The 18,144-nt window shown below is 34.6% G+C and overlaps 1 protein-coding gene across 4 annotated transcripts in view; it reads right to left on the bottom strand.

Moving 5' to 3' along the window:
* The window catches only part of LOC110440519 (pleckstrin homology domain-containing family G member 5-like), a 172,046-nt gene that overhangs the window by 135,790 nt on the left and 18,112 nt on the right, over positions 1 to 18,144 (bottom strand). For 2 of the 4 annotated variants that reach the window (XM_021483649.1, XM_021483648.1), the window contains exon 2: positions 5,933 to 6,021. In XM_021483649.1, coding sequence (XP_021339324.1) covers positions 5,933 to 6,021 — 89 coding nt within the window. Of the gene's footprint in view, positions 1 to 5,932; positions 6,022 to 13,388; positions 13,482 to 18,144 lie in introns of those variants that run through there. The other 2 variants (XM_021483650.1, XM_021483651.1) reach the window with 2 other exon arrangements.

Genomic DNA, 18,144 nt, shown 5'->3' with positions numbered 1-18,144 from the left:
GTTCACCAATTAAAGCAACATACTCTACCAAATCTCTGCACTCAATGTCACCCATTTCTATCTCCATTCCATAAAATTAACTTCTACCTCGTTTCTTTTTTAAATTACACTTGCTGACTTCAATCGAAGGAAAAATTGGTTTCATGCACGTATACTTTTTGGTTTTTACATCCAGGATCTCACACAAAATAGACATTAGCTGTTCACAGAATTACGTGTCCGTTTCAGGATGAACTTGTAATATGAAATAGCTACATTTAATTCTTCCCCATAAATTGTTTTTTATACAGTGGATCATTCTATAAGATATAGACGTTCTTTGTAATCTATTCCTATGATTATCGTGAAAGGCAGTTCTAGTTAGTGCACCTGTTATCAGATAAGATGATGGAAACGTAAATATCATATGGCAATTACTCCGGTATTTTCGGTATTTTCGATTCCAAAATTGGCCTCTATTAAGAAAACCTGTTTTTGATTTGATGTATATATAAAGTATCTGCTACAACACAACACCTTACGTACATTCTTACCACATTTAGTCTTATAAGCCCACCACTCATGTATTTTTGACAAAATAACCCAAATATACTATAGTTATGTGTTTAACTTTTACCACATTTTTTTCTGCATGTTCATCAAACATATAAGTGACAAACAATTACTCTTTAAATTAAAACTACTGAAAACTTGACTTCAAAACGATGGAAAATATTCTTTTTAAGGTAGAAAGTCAGTCCCTCCACTTTGTTCTATACTGTATACAGGCATTAAAATGTTAAGATTCCTCTTTTAAATTGATGTCATTTCCTCTATATTTCACACAAAGGAAATCCAATGGTAGCAGGCCTTTTGAGGGAGTTACATTATTTTGAAATGATTTCCAATATTATTGCAAAGAAGCTTTGAACATAGCAAATGCTATGGCAGGTAAAGCAGGAAATAAAGTCCTGTTTCCGATCCCTTGAATCAAGAGTTCATGGGATCAAAACCCTATGGCAGAGATGTTTTTGTGAAAAAGGAAATTATATTATATACTTATATCATACACCTTTAACCTTATATAAAGTAAATTGGTGAGAAAATGGAACTCTTTTTTTGCTGGAGGTACAATAGAGAGCACTGAGACTCTCTCCCTTAACACTACCCCAATCATTCATTTTGTAAACAAGGATACAGTGTACTTAATGTTGAATATGGTATGCTATAAAACACATCAGCAAATAGCTATCATTACATTCATCTCTAAGGAATGTAACACATTAAAACTGATTCCCATTATACCATTACATGTACCTGAGGTTATCAAATGGGCTTGTTTTTATTTACCCATAGTAAAATACATCTTTTTATGGTATTAAAAAAAAATTGTGATCAATGACACTTGAGGCTTTTTTTAATTCTTGTTAGCTTAACGATGAAATTTTCAGACCTTTTTTCAAATTTACTTCACAACATTTTCTGCATGTCTTCTCTGTAGGTTATTACATGTAATTTGAATCCTTGAACATAAAATTTAAATTATGTATTTTCTATTTTTTAATAACCAAGTCTTACCATTAAGTAAATACACACAGGGTATAAATACCCAGGTTCTCAATGATTGTTTTGTTGTGTTTTTTTGCAAATCCTGGCAAAGAGAGCAACAAAATGATGTAGAATTTTCAAAATGCGTTAAGATTACAACTGATCGCTTAAAAACAGGAAATCATGAAATATTTGATATTTATAAATTTCATTTATTTTTAAATGTTTATCGAAAATACTTAAAAGAAACAAGCTAACAAGTCATTAAAAATATACTTGTGTGAATGAGTTCGGAGAAGTTTAAGGTAGGTCTTTTGTATTACTTACTGTTCATTCAGGTAAATACTGGTCTTCATAAATAGAATACATGAACCAGAGAAAGTTACTTTTTTATGTCATTATAAAACTTTTAGGATATGGTCTACGTTATGCTCAATTTTAACAAATACCACAGAACTGTTTACCTTTGAAGAAGAGTGGCTTTTTGAACAGGGGTGAGCCCCGGAGGGGACCCAAGATAAAACTCCTTTCTCCATCACGCTCATTTGATCAACCAAGCACTCGTGCCTTATTTGTTTATCATCAAGTGAAAATTACATGGAAACATATGACAGGTTCCTGAGATGTAGAAATTTAATATTTCAAATGAAACACATCCTAGGAAATAAAGGGAAGTACTGATATTTCTTAAAACGTGAAAAATTTGATCAAATTTATCCTATAAAATACCAGGAAGTTCTGAAATTTCAAAATAATAATATCGCTTGTAATCTGAGTAAAATTGAAAAGGAAATAATGACAATTTGTAAAAAATGAATTTCTTCAAAAACATTTTCCTTCCTTATTGAGGGGCTATGAGAGAAGATTGTAATTATGAGGTTAATACAAAACTATCAGAGTGATATCTGGGTCCATGTTAACGAAACCATGCTCAAGCAGATTTTGTGCACAAACCAACTTTATGCTCACTCCCGTATTTATAAATCATGTCTAATAATAAAAAAGTCAATGTAAACACTGCAGAAAGTATTTGGATTTTAAGCCACTCCAAAATCCTGCAAATCATTGACAAATACGATTTTTTTGTTCATTTATTACTGGAACAAGAAACTAGACTAGAGCACAGAATCAGAGTTTGAGCAATATATTGTTTTCATGAATATGGGCCTTGGAGTGTAGTCCAGGAAAATAGCTTATATACAGTCATGGGCAACACTAAACAAACTGGCATGTCTCCATTTACTCCAGTCATAAGTAGCTATAAGGAGCCGAGGGTGTGAATACAAGTGGGGGGTCATGTTTCCTTTTGATGACAAGTTTCTGGTGGATGTAATACATGTAAAGGGTGCCGTACCTGTGTTATTTTCACCTGTAGCCTTAATCTAAGGAAACACACAGGTACCGATCAATTTAGAAATATATAAAGACGCATGCAACCTCCTTAATAATTTGTGATACCCATTAAAAAATTCTTAAGTTTTGTAAACAGTGATTTTGTTGTCACACAAAGTTTGTCATTTTTTCCAATGACTTCTTTTTTTGCAAAATTACCATCGCACTGACAAATATGTCTTATGTACGCTGGGCCCTGCATTGTAATTGCGAATCACAGCTATAGACGGCAAATTTTACATCACATTGAAACATACTTTATCATAAAACACGAAAAAACACTTATGGTAAGAAAAGGAATTAGATTGAGTAAGATGAAAATATTGAGATGCATGATAAAACACTTAAGTATATATACAGACGAATATTTATCCCCTCTAGTTGTAGTCAACACATTTATTACTGGGTAGCGTCGGCCTCAACCTCCGTTATCTGTTTCACGTTTACAATTTATTCTTTTGAAATCTCTGGATATTGTAGACATTCCTAATGACTGCTGTATTTTTTTCACAATAAACTGATTATTATATTGACATACAAAAAGTTCACAAAGGACAAAAAATATATACAATATTTATCCTGCATTAACCACATGCCTGCTAATAAGCCCACCCATATCTATTGCAGTTTGGTAGAAATTGCAACAAAAGCTAATCCATTGCCCTTTAACTCATTTACCCCTAAATTATCATCATGAACTATTCTAACGTTTGAATTGGAAGAGTTCAAATGTGTCTTCAGGGGTGAATGAGTTAATAAACTCACCACCATACTTTGAGTCAGAGATTATGCATTAGTTCCCCAAGCTTATTCAAGGATAAACGCAATATTATTTAAACATATACAAGGCTTTTTATTCACCTGATTCCCTTTTAACAAAACAGGTAGAATGAGATTAAACTTGTGACCTTCAGAATAACATTTCATAACAACCACCAAACAGCCGACCTTCGACCCTTAAGACGTATAAATCATACCTGGTTTTACGAATAAACCAGTGGGCGTCTCTTAATGTAATAGGGCTAAACACAAAAGCTGGGATTCTTTTTAACCTACATACCCTTGGTAGGGGTCCCCATTACATATACACAAATCTGGAGTAAAGTCACTGATAAATGTGCTATGTTTTCTCTGTGATCAGTAGTTCTTTAACTTTTCTAAAGGAAATATTTAATAATAAACCCATATTATTTGTATTTGTGTGTTATCTGGGACAATCCCCCCGCCCCTCATTCAGCTGATATGATACCCATTTTTAAACTTTATTTCACCCAGGCTAAATTGTACAAATAGTGTGGAGGATAATAATAAGGATTCGTAAGTGAAACTGTCTTTATTTGACCTTAGCTTTTGCAAGGTCGTTAAACCTGATACCAACTAAACAAACTGTATCTTCACCAAGTCGTGGTGTACTTTTTCAAGTGATGGACTTTAATTTTAGAACTATAAGTTCTCATTTTTAATATATGCAAAAAAAGCTCATTAACTAAGAAATAATGTATAATGTATGCAAAAACAACAACTTAATGGGATCTTTCTGTCATAGATATCAATCTCCACGGCCCATGTTAGTACGCTGAAACTAGCACCAAAGTACCCATATACATCAGCCCACTAAACAACCATAAACTGCTGAATAGGTAAATATTCAAGTGTTTTCCCCATTATTATTGACAAGGTATCTTGATCAAAGGACATAAATTCATGGCAAGTTAAATAAGGATCTAATCTTTTGGGTTCATAACCGTCTATCTCGCCGGATCTTGCGCCCTGCCTCCTTCAATACACAACAAAGACACGGGGAAAAAAAAGTTTTTTCTTGCTCGCCTTTCTTACAATAACTGAAGCATGGAGGAACTTCAACACAAGTTTGTCACTCTGTTGTTATCCGACAGTACTAACTGTAGTCAAAGGGAGGTAACCTCTCGAGTCTAAATGTGATGTGCTGACTGTGTTACAGCTAGCTCGCTAGCTCGCTTGGAGCCAATCGATTTCTCAATTACTTTTAACCTGTTATTCCTTTTTTTAAACTGATAAAAAAAAATATTTTATTTTTAAAGTTACATCGTATGATTGCAGTGGCGCAGAGCGACCTGTGTTCGCTGGTAGGGCTCTCCCCAACCCTAAGGTAGCGCACTTTGAGTCACTGCAACTTACATGTTAATAATAATAAGAAGGGTAGTCTCACAATAATCTAATGTCGATATTGTTCCCTATTACAAGTGGGGGATATTTTTAAGTTAAACAAACTATTTTAAGTTCTAGGTAACAGCCAACTGCAAGAATGTACCAATGGAATTGATTTATATTTTGTACAAGTATTTTATATGTATTAATGAACATCAATGTAATTGTGATATGTGACACTTAAATAAACAAATTGAACTTGAACTTGAACTGTAACATTTTATGATGCAATATGTTATAGAAATTAAGTAGTCATAAAAACTCTGAGAATCATATAATGGGCTATACTTATGCGAGCTTACATTTTTCGTGATTTTGACCCAAAACTAAATTTACATATTTATGATTTTACGATCTAAACATGTGAAGGAACACAATTTTCGCTGTGTTGTAGCACAAAGACAGAAAGTGAGAAATAATCAAATGAATATGATTTATTACAGCATATTGATCAATAACAACTGAGAGTATTTAGTTAATCAAATCATCCACAAAACTATTAAATGTGTGACATCACTTATCTTCAGTGTTAAGTATATTTCTGATGAAAGAAACTTCTTGCATCACTACATCATGTTTTGTTAAGGACAAAGTTGTATAAAATTATCTAATTCAATAAATTTGACGAGCAAGCTTAATTAAGTTTTCACTTGCTCGCTACCGTATTCACCTGCCCTGGACCATCGGCAGGTGTTTATAGTCAATGACATTGATCAAAATGCTTATGAAGACATTGATCAAAATGCTTATGAAGACATTGACCGCTCACTATATAATTTATACAGGCAATGACCTTGACAATAAAGGTAATTTAGAAGACACTGACCTTGAGCGCGATGCGGCGGTAGACACATTCCTGGCCTTGACAGGTCTGCATGTTCCTGCTCTCGTCCGCGGCTGATGAGGGTGGGGGCTCTGTCAACACACAAATTACGAAAAACATTATCTCGAGTGAAGCCTTAAAACTGTTGACACTTATTTCATGGTTAAAAGGTGTCACGGACAATGCTCTCTGACAAGTTAATAAATACCGCAGAATTATTCAAAATCTGATGACCTTAATGGCATTTTGACACATTTTCGTGATTTTTTTCTTTTTACACAATTTTCCTTAAATTTACAAATGATACTTCTGGCGTTTTTTGACACCAGAGGTCGTATTCTAAAACCTTACTCATGCTCAAATTCAGGTTCTGTGCTTATAAGCCTAGTTTCTTTTTCTTGAGAAAAATTCATAAAAAGATCACCTTTAATTTGTCAACAATTTGGAGACTACCCAGTATATTGACAGTGTCACATGACTTATGTGAGTTACAAGAAAGATGGCTTGACCACAGAATCCATGCTTGAGCATGAAAATGGTTTCATGAATATGGGCTCAGTGGTCATATTGAACTCATTTACATGCAAATTCATTTTAGCTATGAAGTAAAATATTTTTGAATTATACATATGTGTGTTAATTTGTCATTTAAACTAAACAGGCTTTAAATATAGCTGGGTCTTGATCATACCTGTGTAAAATACCCGTACTCACCTGTTGTTCTTACCTGTCGCTACCTACTTCTTACTAATACACTAACATACTTAATTAACCCAGATCTGACGGATTAAGGTTACAGTGTATGGCTATACACATGTTCCAGGTGCACAATTCATTACGTCGACAGATTTTTGATGATTAAATACCTAGGTAACAGACTGTGATCAATATTTGAACGACATCTATAATGTCATTACGATGTCACTGTACTATATAGATTAGAGATGTCAGTGTCATTACAATATTGCGTAGTTAAGGATCCCCGTACCACTATCAAAAACTGTAACTGACTGTTTGGTCCAGCATGACTATAGATATAAATATAATAAATATCATTTCTGAAAATAAACCCATACCTTACGGGACTTTAACGAGAAATGATGAAGATGAAACAAATAGAATATAAACAGAATAATCAACAATAGTGTTTTGAGCGTAAACTTTAAGTGGGTCGAGACCAGGATTCGAACCCCAGACTTCAGGTTGCAAAATCTTTAATTTTAAAGTATACCTCTGGTACATCGTAATATTTCCTGCTCTCCTGTTGTTAGATCATTTGTATGCTATCTCGATGCTATTTAGAAAATCTTCTTCATATATTGTTGCATTTTCAGTTCCTTTGTTGATTTTTACCAAATCCCAGAGTAAGTAGTGGGAGAAAAGGATCCTGTATTTGATTTGTTATTAACTCATTCACCCCTGTGAGGTAGGAATAGTTTATTGTGAAATTTCAGGGGTGAATGAGTTAAGGAAAGTCTTGAAGGATGAAGGAAAATTTCATTCCAGTGCGAAATTATCCTACGACCCCCCTACCCCCAACCCCCAACCCCCGACCACCACCAATACCCCCCACCCTATGTACATAGGAAAACTGGCCCTTAGGTATAATTATATACACAACTTGTCTGTTTGTAGTATATAAGGCAGAATTTCTGAGAGATATACAGTCAGCAGTATATACCTGACCACATACTAAGGACCATAAACGGACAAACTTGTGGACATTTCATGGGTGACTAAAGGCCAGAATTGTGCTGGTCATTGAAGGTCAATTGACCGTTGTGTATTATATAGGGTTAGTCCAATATAACCGCCAGTGTACTCTACCTGTGTCAACAATGAGGGCCTGGCCTTAAAGAAAACATTAATTTCACAATCAATAAGAATTCATAAACATATAATACTTATGTCTTATACTCATTCACCCCTGAAGACACATTTGAACTCTTCCAATTCAAGGGTTGGAATAGTTCATTATACATTTTATGGGGTGAATGAGTTAATATATTTTTCAACAATTACAAAATGAAAATTGAAAGAAAATAATAAGATTCCTATCTACAGTTGTATGTTTAGTGGTTAATTGCGGGGATTTTACTGATGATTTTAGATTATTTTCATTTTGGTTTAAAATATTTTACGATTCTATATAAACACTGTTCATGGTTCACGTCCTCAAAACAGACTTACTGGTACGATTTGTTCACAATTATTAACTGAAACAAGGCAAGTTTACTGTATTTATCCAGAAATAAGCCCATGCCTGGTATATATAAATAAACCCACCCATATATACTGCAGTTTAGAAGATACTATAACAACTGCTATTTCATCATATCCAGAGATAACACCCACTCCAAACTCTTACTTTCTATAAGATAAATTTTATTTATTTTACAACAATTACGAAACAAGTTATTAAAACTTATATTTAATTATCACTCTTGTTGGCCTGGATGTTTGCGTGTGGAGGGCCTTTATGTGGGAGGAAAGCAGAGTACCCAGAGTAAAAACGATGTGGTCTGGTAGCTTAAGGTACGGTAAACCTTCGGTCAGTTCGAACAAAATTCAATAAATATTGATGAAACTGTTCGAATTATACGAAATTATGCTTCAGAAAATAAGCGTAAGGTCGATACGTAACGACGACGGCCTGGCATAAAACAATGGCACATTTATAAATGGGTAAAATGATACATGTAGTATATTATTTAATTCAAGTTTAATTGATCATTAAACTTTCTTCATTTCGAGATAATTATGATCGTTATTGCAAAGCAGAGGCCATTGTGTAGGCCCCAAAACAGTACACGTTTTGTTTGTGACACAAAAGTTAGACTACCTTGTATCAGAGACCTAAATATTGAGTCTCTGCGTGGTTAGGTTTTATTTGAATCAGAAACTATTGTATATATTATTTCGTAATGAATGGTCCGTTTAATAAATTGAAAACATAGTCTACATAACCTGTTGCGTTTACAAAGTGCAACTGTAAATATAGGTCTAAATGTTAGTAAAATTTGGTCAGAACATCAACATGTCTGCTTTTAAATTATAAGTGATATAGTCCTAATACCTACCAAACTTATTTGACACCTTCAAAATTACCCATCGCTAATTGGGACACCTGTGGATTGTTTGGACTTGGACATGAATGCTAATCACGTCACTCACCATGGCTGGGCGGCCGATCCCTACCGCGACTTCACGCGTGTCCTTCCCTACCTGGTGTGAGGGCACACGTTTACAGGTAATACCTTGATTGGCAATAATTAAGGGATGTCTGGTCGCAATAAAATAATTATAATGCTTAGTTAACAATGTATTTGATAATACACAGGAGATTTCTTAGTTTGCCATACAGCGTGACGTCAGTTCGTACGGATCGCATGTTATTTATACATTGTCGGGGCCTAAGTTGCAATTGGCTGTCTCGTGCACAATGTATTTTTCAAACAATGTCAAAAAATGAATCAACGCTAAAATCTGTGACATATATTTATGGTTTGTCTGTCACAGCTGTACTGCAATGCTCACACATACAACCCATTACCCTAAACGTGTCTGTTGATCAAAGTATTGGCATTTTTCCGGGGCCGATCACCGCGAGCTTTCAATGGAGTTTGCCGGAAAAAAATCTTACTTTACGTTCTTCATTTGACAAGTTTGGACTATCCGAAATAGGGTCAATCAGAGTTTGAACTATCCCTAGCTAGAAAATTATTGTTTTTATTGAAAAAAAATTGTGTTTGAACTATCTGCCGATTTGAACTGACCAGAGGTTTACCGTAACCCCCACACCTTTTCACGTCCGATCGGGGAATCGAACCTCGGCCACCTTGGGTAAAGGCAAGTGCACTATCCACTGCACCACCCGACCCAACTCTTACTTTGAGTAAAAGGTTATGCTTGGCACCTTGGGCTTATTACAGAATAAATATGGTATGATAAGGTGTTGAAACAAATATGGTCTTGTAAGCTGTAAAGGTAATATGCCCCTTTGCATTGAAAGAATTTTTTTCAGTCTGATCTGCTTAACTCATTCACCCCTAAAGTAACACTTGAACCTTACCAAATCAATGACTGGGCAGGTCCAGTTTAGATATGTAGGGATGAATTTGTTAATTTTCACCTGGAATAAAATACATAAGAATTTCCTAAAAATATACAGGTAACATATCAAAATCATAAATGGTTGTTGAAGTACACATTGATTTGTGTACATGGTAGATATATGTGCAGTCACTCATATAGTTAACACTTTGTATTGTATCCCATTCTATACAAAATGATATAAATGGGGCTTTGATATAAAGTGACGTGCCGTAAGTATTTCATGTTACATCATTTTTCAATTGAAACCTATGTTAATTTAATTTTGAGAAATTGATTTTCCTAGCTTTGTTTTTAGTCAAACATTTCTGCTCAAAGGTTGAAAATTATCTACCGCTTTTCTTGGTAATAGTAATATGATTATCAGTTGCAAAGAAATCTGACCATGATGATTTTTTTGGCAAAACCAATTTCTACGGCAAAATTTAGCATTGTGTCCATGGGAATATGTCAAAGTAGATATCTCAACAACTGAGCCACAGATAATAATACAAATATTACCAAAGGAAACATTGGATACCTCTCTAACAGGACGTAAAGTTCTATAAACAGTGGATTTCAAATGAAGTCACGAAAAGGTTTTGAAAAAAAGTAAATCAACAAAGAATCCAATGGGAAAATGATGTAACATATGAAAGACGTTCGTCACGTCACTGTATGTGTATTGAGATTGAGACAGAAACTGTATTATTATCACAGTAATGATGTAACAACAATGCACCTAAGTGTGTGTACATAGATTTTACAAGTAGAACACAGTTAAGGATATATGTCCCACTGCAAGCAAAACACTGGAGGATACCACTGTATTGAGCATACAGTTACCTCCCTTGAATTTTGTTCTGAATATAACTGTAGTGCCGGACTGAGCCAGGGTACTATATATAGCTGACCTGCGGTAGCTTATCTGGTTAATCCATTCACCCCTAAAGTCACATTTGTACCTTAACGTATCAAAGATTGGGCAAGTACAGTTTAAATGATTGGATGAGGTCCAGGGTTTGAATCCTGTACTGGAGCCATATAGCATTTTTACATTCAAAACACTTTTATTTACTTTTTCGTCTTTTTGTGTCTTTCATGATGTTATTTTATCTATAAGGGGTTTTTTTCATAAAAGATCTATGAATAATTCTTTTCACAACAGTACTGAGATATTTTAGAACATCTAACATTCACCCAAAATTAATTACAATCTCCATTATTAGACTTATTGTAAATTCCAAAAGACCCATTATGTTATTGGCTGTAACAAAAACACCAAATCAGCAGGCAAGTTCATCTATAGGTAACTTAACAGATTTACCACATATTTTTTTGCGTATTTTCTTAACCCCAACATTGTTACAGGGATGAATTATACTGTTGTTATAGTTTTACAGTGACAATACCCAACATACCAAGCTACTCCAACCATGAAGACATGAAGAGCTAGTCTTAAATACTTGTGTGAGTATATACACTCACTATACAATGACCCTGATCTGTGACCCCCGACCCCCAACCCGCCCTTCTCCTCCTCTGCTTCAGTATACCCAACCATTTGCGCCTCCCCTCCTTTTATAGACCCTGCCCCACACCTGTCTACCGTATTAACCCTGTTGTAATATACTTACCTGCTTTCAGACCCCAAGATATTTCCCGTTCAATATCATTGAGTAGATCAAAGCTGCCATGATGTTCATTTGAACTGTCCATGTTTGCTGCAAAACTCATTGTCTGACTATTTAATAGCCAGCGACCCCGTGTCATGTACTTAATCCTCACAAATATTCACAAATAAAATTATCCACAATATTGACATAGCTTGTCATAATTCCATGTGGTCGTCACATTTTTTTTTATCGCTATCACTTGCCTATACATAGTTCATGTATGAGGAATCAACCAGTCGGAACCATCCGGTGAATGGGAAGAAACACGCGGAAATTGTGATATACCTACTGAAATATAACCTTGTTTATTCAATTTGACGACTGTAGTGAAAAGGAAAACAGAGGAGAGCTCCAGCGTGACATTCCAAAGTAACAAAAGGGGTCAAGATCTCACCATGGGTCAAGACTGACCCCCTGAAAAGTCATGAATGTTTAGGGGTCAGTCTTGTTAAGTGACCTGAGTCAATAGAAATCCTTCAGACTGGATTTTAATCACGTGCAGAACTTCACAGGTCCAAGCTTTATCAGTGAACAACAAAAAGGGAGCTTTTTGTAAGTTAAAAAACTTGGGGCCACACAGTTTTAGTGACCTGATTACAGAGGTGACTCTGTACACATACACATAGCATGGTCACAATTTATTTTGACATATGAAGATGATTTTTCTTAAATTGCACATCTTCGAAAATTTCTAGTAACATAAAAGTTACATTACCTAAAAAACATTTCAGGGTCATTCTTAAATTATTAACATTTTTTTTACAATTTCATGATATATTTTGTTTAATTATGAGCCATATATTAAATGATATTGTTTTGCAGGTGCGACCAGTGGTGGATCCAGGATTTCTGAATCAAGAAAGCACAAACTTGCATAATTCATTTACATATTACTTCATGTACATGTACCGGATCTTCCGTCTCCTATAGAGACTCAATATGGGGCCAATATCCAAACACATGCCCCATAACCATCATTTTTAATGTTCTATATACATAAATAAGAGAGAAAAATGAGGAGTGGGATTATACCAAAAAGTATATTTATAAGTTACGTATTTCCATATACTCATTTGTGAAGGGGATGGGCTTAATACAGGCCCGGGTCATCACATGGAATCATATACAGCACATGATTCGCTAATGACCTAAAGTGAAATAGATCACATACAAGTCTGTGTCAACGTAAGATGATGATACATATAAACAAAGTTCGTAAAAACCTATTTTGCATTTTATCATGAGCAAAGTGATATGGAGTGAAGCCATTTCTATGCATATGAAAGCTACATGAGTAATGCAAGAAATTACGTAAAAGGCAATTATGACTTCTACAACCAAACGTATGCGTTTGTAAATGACACCAAATGATACGGAAATGTAAATCTTCTCCTGAATAAACACTATTTACAAATTGTATAACATTACTTACTAGACTTTGATCTACTCTTCTAGTAATAGAATTTTAAAACAACTAACATAATATGACATCTTCATCTGCATAATTTGCTTACGACAGACCGGACTTCTTGATAGACAACAAACAAAACTAGAATTTTAACATTCTCTGTATTATATGTCTACGTACATAACTGTTTTGTCTTACAAACTTGTGAATTGTGAAAAACTGAATAATCAGAACATTTCTCTGAATCAGAAATCTATGTTTCGTAAAATCTAATATAACGTACCTGTGGTCTTCCTGTTTGTATATGTTGCTGTACTATTGAACCTCCTACCTGTGCATCACTGCATGAGCCATGGCCAGTACACACACTGGTGTTTACCTGTAACTCCCACCTGTACAGGTATATACCCACACTATATACAACTTTAATCAGGTGAGCTACATGATTTATAGCTCAACCTTTCATTTAATGACAATATTCACCGAATCCATATACCCATATAAAAGTATGGGAACAAATAGCTGATAAACATCGTCAATAAATTTCACAATTGGCTTCAATATTTTTTTCGAATTAGACAAAGCCTTACATATATTTTTAGCTCGCAAGTTATGTAATCATTATTGTTTCCCTTCCAGATACCTAGATAACAACTCAAAACTATTCTCTGTGCTTAATATCATTATAATTATGCAAGTTTTAAAGAAAATTTTAGTGCCTTTTACGGTAAAATCTACATAAATTTCAATAATGTTTTTCATTTTAAGAGAATTTTTTTCAAGCAATATTCAACAGTAAAATGAACAATGAGCCAACAGGAACATCAAAATTTATTGGTCATGTCGTAATGTTTATTTTTATCTTTAAATACATGAGTGAAGATCTTTAAATGTATTGACATTATACTGTACACTCAAACGTGCAAGTAAGGTTATATATCAGACAAGGAAATATTTCTCTTCCTGCATTAGTGAATGTTCAAACCTACCAAAATATTACTGCATGTTGACTGCTATGTTTAATAGAAATATCTGTAGAACTGATATAAACATGATGAAATCATCACTTTAGCAAGCCAGCGTGTACTTTGCAAAACTGAACATGCTCAGGCAATTTTCTAGTTGCCATGACACGTAGGTGGGTTAATTGATCTTTCCACAAGCCTGTATACATATATATATATATATATATTGAAAATGAAAGCTATTTGAACAGTGGAAAAACTTTGAATATTTCATCCTGACCTTTGTAAATCAAGATGATTACTCATTGATTTTGTAAATGACTAAAATGAATTGACGAATGGCTGTTCATGGCACAAAGATGACTGAGATTGATTGCATCACAGCTAGTAGATGAAACATCACTATTCTTAATTAAGGATCCCTGTCCCAATGCACTGCCTTTTTTCCTATATACAGTAACCTCCCCTTAACTTCCGTCCCTGTCCCACTGCACTGCCTTTTTCCTATATACAGTTACCTCCCCTTAATATCTGTTTGGATATAACTGTAGCAAAGTTTGAGCTCGTACACTTCCTTTGTCCAGGTTCGAATCCTGGTCCGGCTCCACAGAATGTATTACACTCGGAACATGTCTGTTGATTATATTTGGTTTATACATCTCCATTGTGTTTTAATTGAAGTCCCGCAAGGTAAACTTTCCTTTTCAAAACTGATTCATCAAAGCTATAAGCTACCAGTCATACCGGAAAAATAAGTTTTGAATGCATTGTTTCTTTTTTTTTGGCAGTGCAGGTATAAGGATCCTTAAAATATGAACTTTATTCATTTCACAACAATTGTGAAACAATTTTTTCCAGGTGATATTAATCACCCTAATTTGTTGGCCCTGATGCAAGCGTGCAGATCTGGGTCTTATGTGAAAACCCATGTGGTCAGGCAGGTGACCCAATTATACCTTTTCACATCTGATCGAGGAATGGACCCCTGCTGTCTTGGTGAAATGTGATTCTCTTCCGCGTTTATAGTTAGTATGTTACAATAAATGTCTTTATTGCATGTATTAACAAATACAACGATACATTGATTTATATACATAGTCATGTATAAGTATTACGTACCACTTATCAATACAATTTATTATAATTTACTTGGCTTGTGCAAACCTATATATAAAGTGTATATTTATGTAATGCATATTATGTATTCATGTATATATGTACCAAATACTTTGTATATATGTTCCACATTACTTTGTAATCTTCATCTTTGGAGGCAATAAAGAGAATAATAATAATCCATTGTGCCACCTTCCACCCAAAGCAACTCTTGGCTGTGTTAAACCAACGCTGATACCAAACAAGCATTTCCTGACAGGTTCACACCAAACTACAGTCAAACCTGCTTTATAGACCACCACTATTGAAAAATGACCCCAGAGTTCAGATTGTGTGAGCTACCTGGTCATCGAAAGTTTCCTGCCAAAACTATATTCTACAGTTATATAGAAACAGAAGTTAAGGGAGGGTTACTGTATATATAGAAACAAACAGAAGTTAAGGGATGGGTACTGTATATATAGAAACCCACCGAAGTTAAGGGATGGTTACTGGATATATAGAAACAAACAGATGTTAAGGGATGGTTACTATATATATAGAAACAAACAGAAGGTAAGGGATGGTAATTACTGTATATATAGAAACAAACCGAAGTTAAGGGATGGTTACTGTATATATAGAGACAAACAGAAGTTAAGGGATGGTTACTGTATGTATAGAAACAAACAGAAGCTAAGGGAGGGTTACTGTATATGAAGAAACAAACAGAAGTCAAGGGATGGTTACTGTATATATAGAGACAAACAGAAGTTAAGGGGTGGTAATTACTATATATATAGAAACAAACAGAAGTTAAGGGATGGTAATTACTATATATATAGAAACAAACAGAACAGTGGGACAGGGACCCTTAAAAAAACATTTTTAAACTCCCAATTGCAGTCATTTCATATTAACTCATTCACTCCTGAAACTTCATAATGAACTATTCCAACCTTTGAATTTGAAGAGTTCACATGTTTCTTCAGGGGTGAAGGAGTTACTTAATCTGCATTATTAGAGACCAACTGCAACAGGAGACCACTTTATAAAATTGCAATTTAAGGTGGTCTCTGTATACAGGTGTGAATGTACAATGGAGGTATACAGTAGCTAGCCTTATTGCCCAGCTGGATTAGCAGAAGTGGACAAGCTCTACCGTTATAACAGTTACATCTGTGCTATATGGTATATATATATCATAGAATGTGTTTGTGAAATTGAATTCCACCGAGGCCTGTATTCATGAAACAAGAAACAAGTCAAATGTAAACATTCAAAACAGTTTTCAGCTTTAAGTCTTGTTTTTTACAAAATATTGACAAAATAAAGATTTTTTAATCAATTTATAACAAGAACAAGAAATTTGGCACAAAATCCATGCTTGAGCATGAGAACTGTTACATGAATACGGGTCCAAGTGTGTTTAACATAGTTACAGGCAGGAACTAAAATTATAAGTTATCACACATGGTCAGTAAATTTTACACAATTGAACAAGGTTAATTTTCATGCAGGGTCCAATATTTTTGTTCAGAATGAAGAGTTCTTCAGACTACACAGGTTCAATATACAGAAATAGGAGACCTTGTTGTCAAGGTGTGGCTTATATACAGGTCAATATATCATATAGTAAAAGCAGTCTAAACCGACACATGCATATATATTGACCAATGTTGAGTACGTTTGATATAGGCAGGTTTTTCCTGTTTATGCAAACTAAGATATATCACTTAATGGCTATAGTGTACCAAGAACTTGCCACATCATGTGAGCCAGATCTCAAAGCCGAGGTACTAGTAACCTGAATTAAGTGACCCAAAATACAAACCAGGTTACAATCCTTTCTATGTACTTTAGATCAGAAGCATTTTAAAGATTTGCTCCCATTTCACCTATATGTTGGTGCCCATTTGTCCCCAGTATGTCACAACCTTCCTTAAATAACTTTCAACTTTCTTGTCCCAGGATAAATCTAAATTAGGTTCAAATCCCAACACCCACATTAATATTGACGGAGAACTGTGAAGATTAAATAAACCCTCCACCCTTTATTTTCCCTATTGGGCTCTGATACAATTACTCTCTGCCCCTAGAGGGACCAATTTTAAAATTTAAGTCAATCATGCAAGATAATGAATTAAAAATCCATCTTATTTCACTTAACATGATCTTGTTCTCGTTTCATACAATAACTCGCTTTTGTGGTGTTATTGTATATCAGGATTTTTATTGGTCCTTACCTGCATTTGCGGTTTTGAAAACTTTCGTTTATTTGTTTGTTTGGGGTTTAAAAGACCCACAGCGGCTAAGATTACTTGAACACAGGTGTCATTGAAGACACGACCGAAACAAACGAATAGGGAAGAAAGACAGGAAACAACATGAATCCTTAGTGTGGCATTGGAAGCAAGAGAGGAAAACCCCAAATTCTGCTGCAGGGCTAGGAATTAACTTTGAAAACAATTAGTCAGTCGGGCTACAGTAGTTTCCAATTTTACTAGTACATGTGTAAATTACACTAACCCAGTATTATTCAACATGATAAGTAACATCAAATTTTGACTAGTGGATCTGGCTAGCAGTTTTTAGAACCACTAATCCAGCTGAAGATTTTACTAGTCTCCGGACTATCGGGCAACCCTTATTGTTAAGTCTGACTACAGGGGCCAACATTAATCGCCTATAACAACAAAAAACAGTAGGACTCAGATGGCCTGTTTATTCCCAAACCAGCAGGGATTTTTTAAAACTTGTGTACCTTGAATTTGTGACTCAAATTATACCCCTGATAGCTTAGCATATGTAGATTTTATAACGATGCAGTCTTGTAAATTCTACCATCGGCTTAGGTAAGCCGAGGGGCTTATTGTTTTCAAATAAAAGTTATGTCTTATTATTTTCTTTTTGTTTTGATGTAATGTAAATATATAAGTGTTCTGCATTTTGTTGTGCTCGATAAAGGACCGGGGGTCG

This window comes from Mizuhopecten yessoensis, unplaced genomic scaffold (assembly GCF_002113885.1).
Source record: "Mizuhopecten yessoensis strain PY_sf001 unplaced genomic scaffold, ASM211388v2 scaffold11183, whole genome shotgun sequence".
Taxonomy (NCBI): Eukaryota; Metazoa; Mollusca; class Bivalvia; order Pectinida; family Pectinidae; genus Mizuhopecten; species Mizuhopecten yessoensis.
Note: the sequence above shows the minus strand (reverse complement) of the source record. Positions and strands in the feature narration are given on the sequence as shown.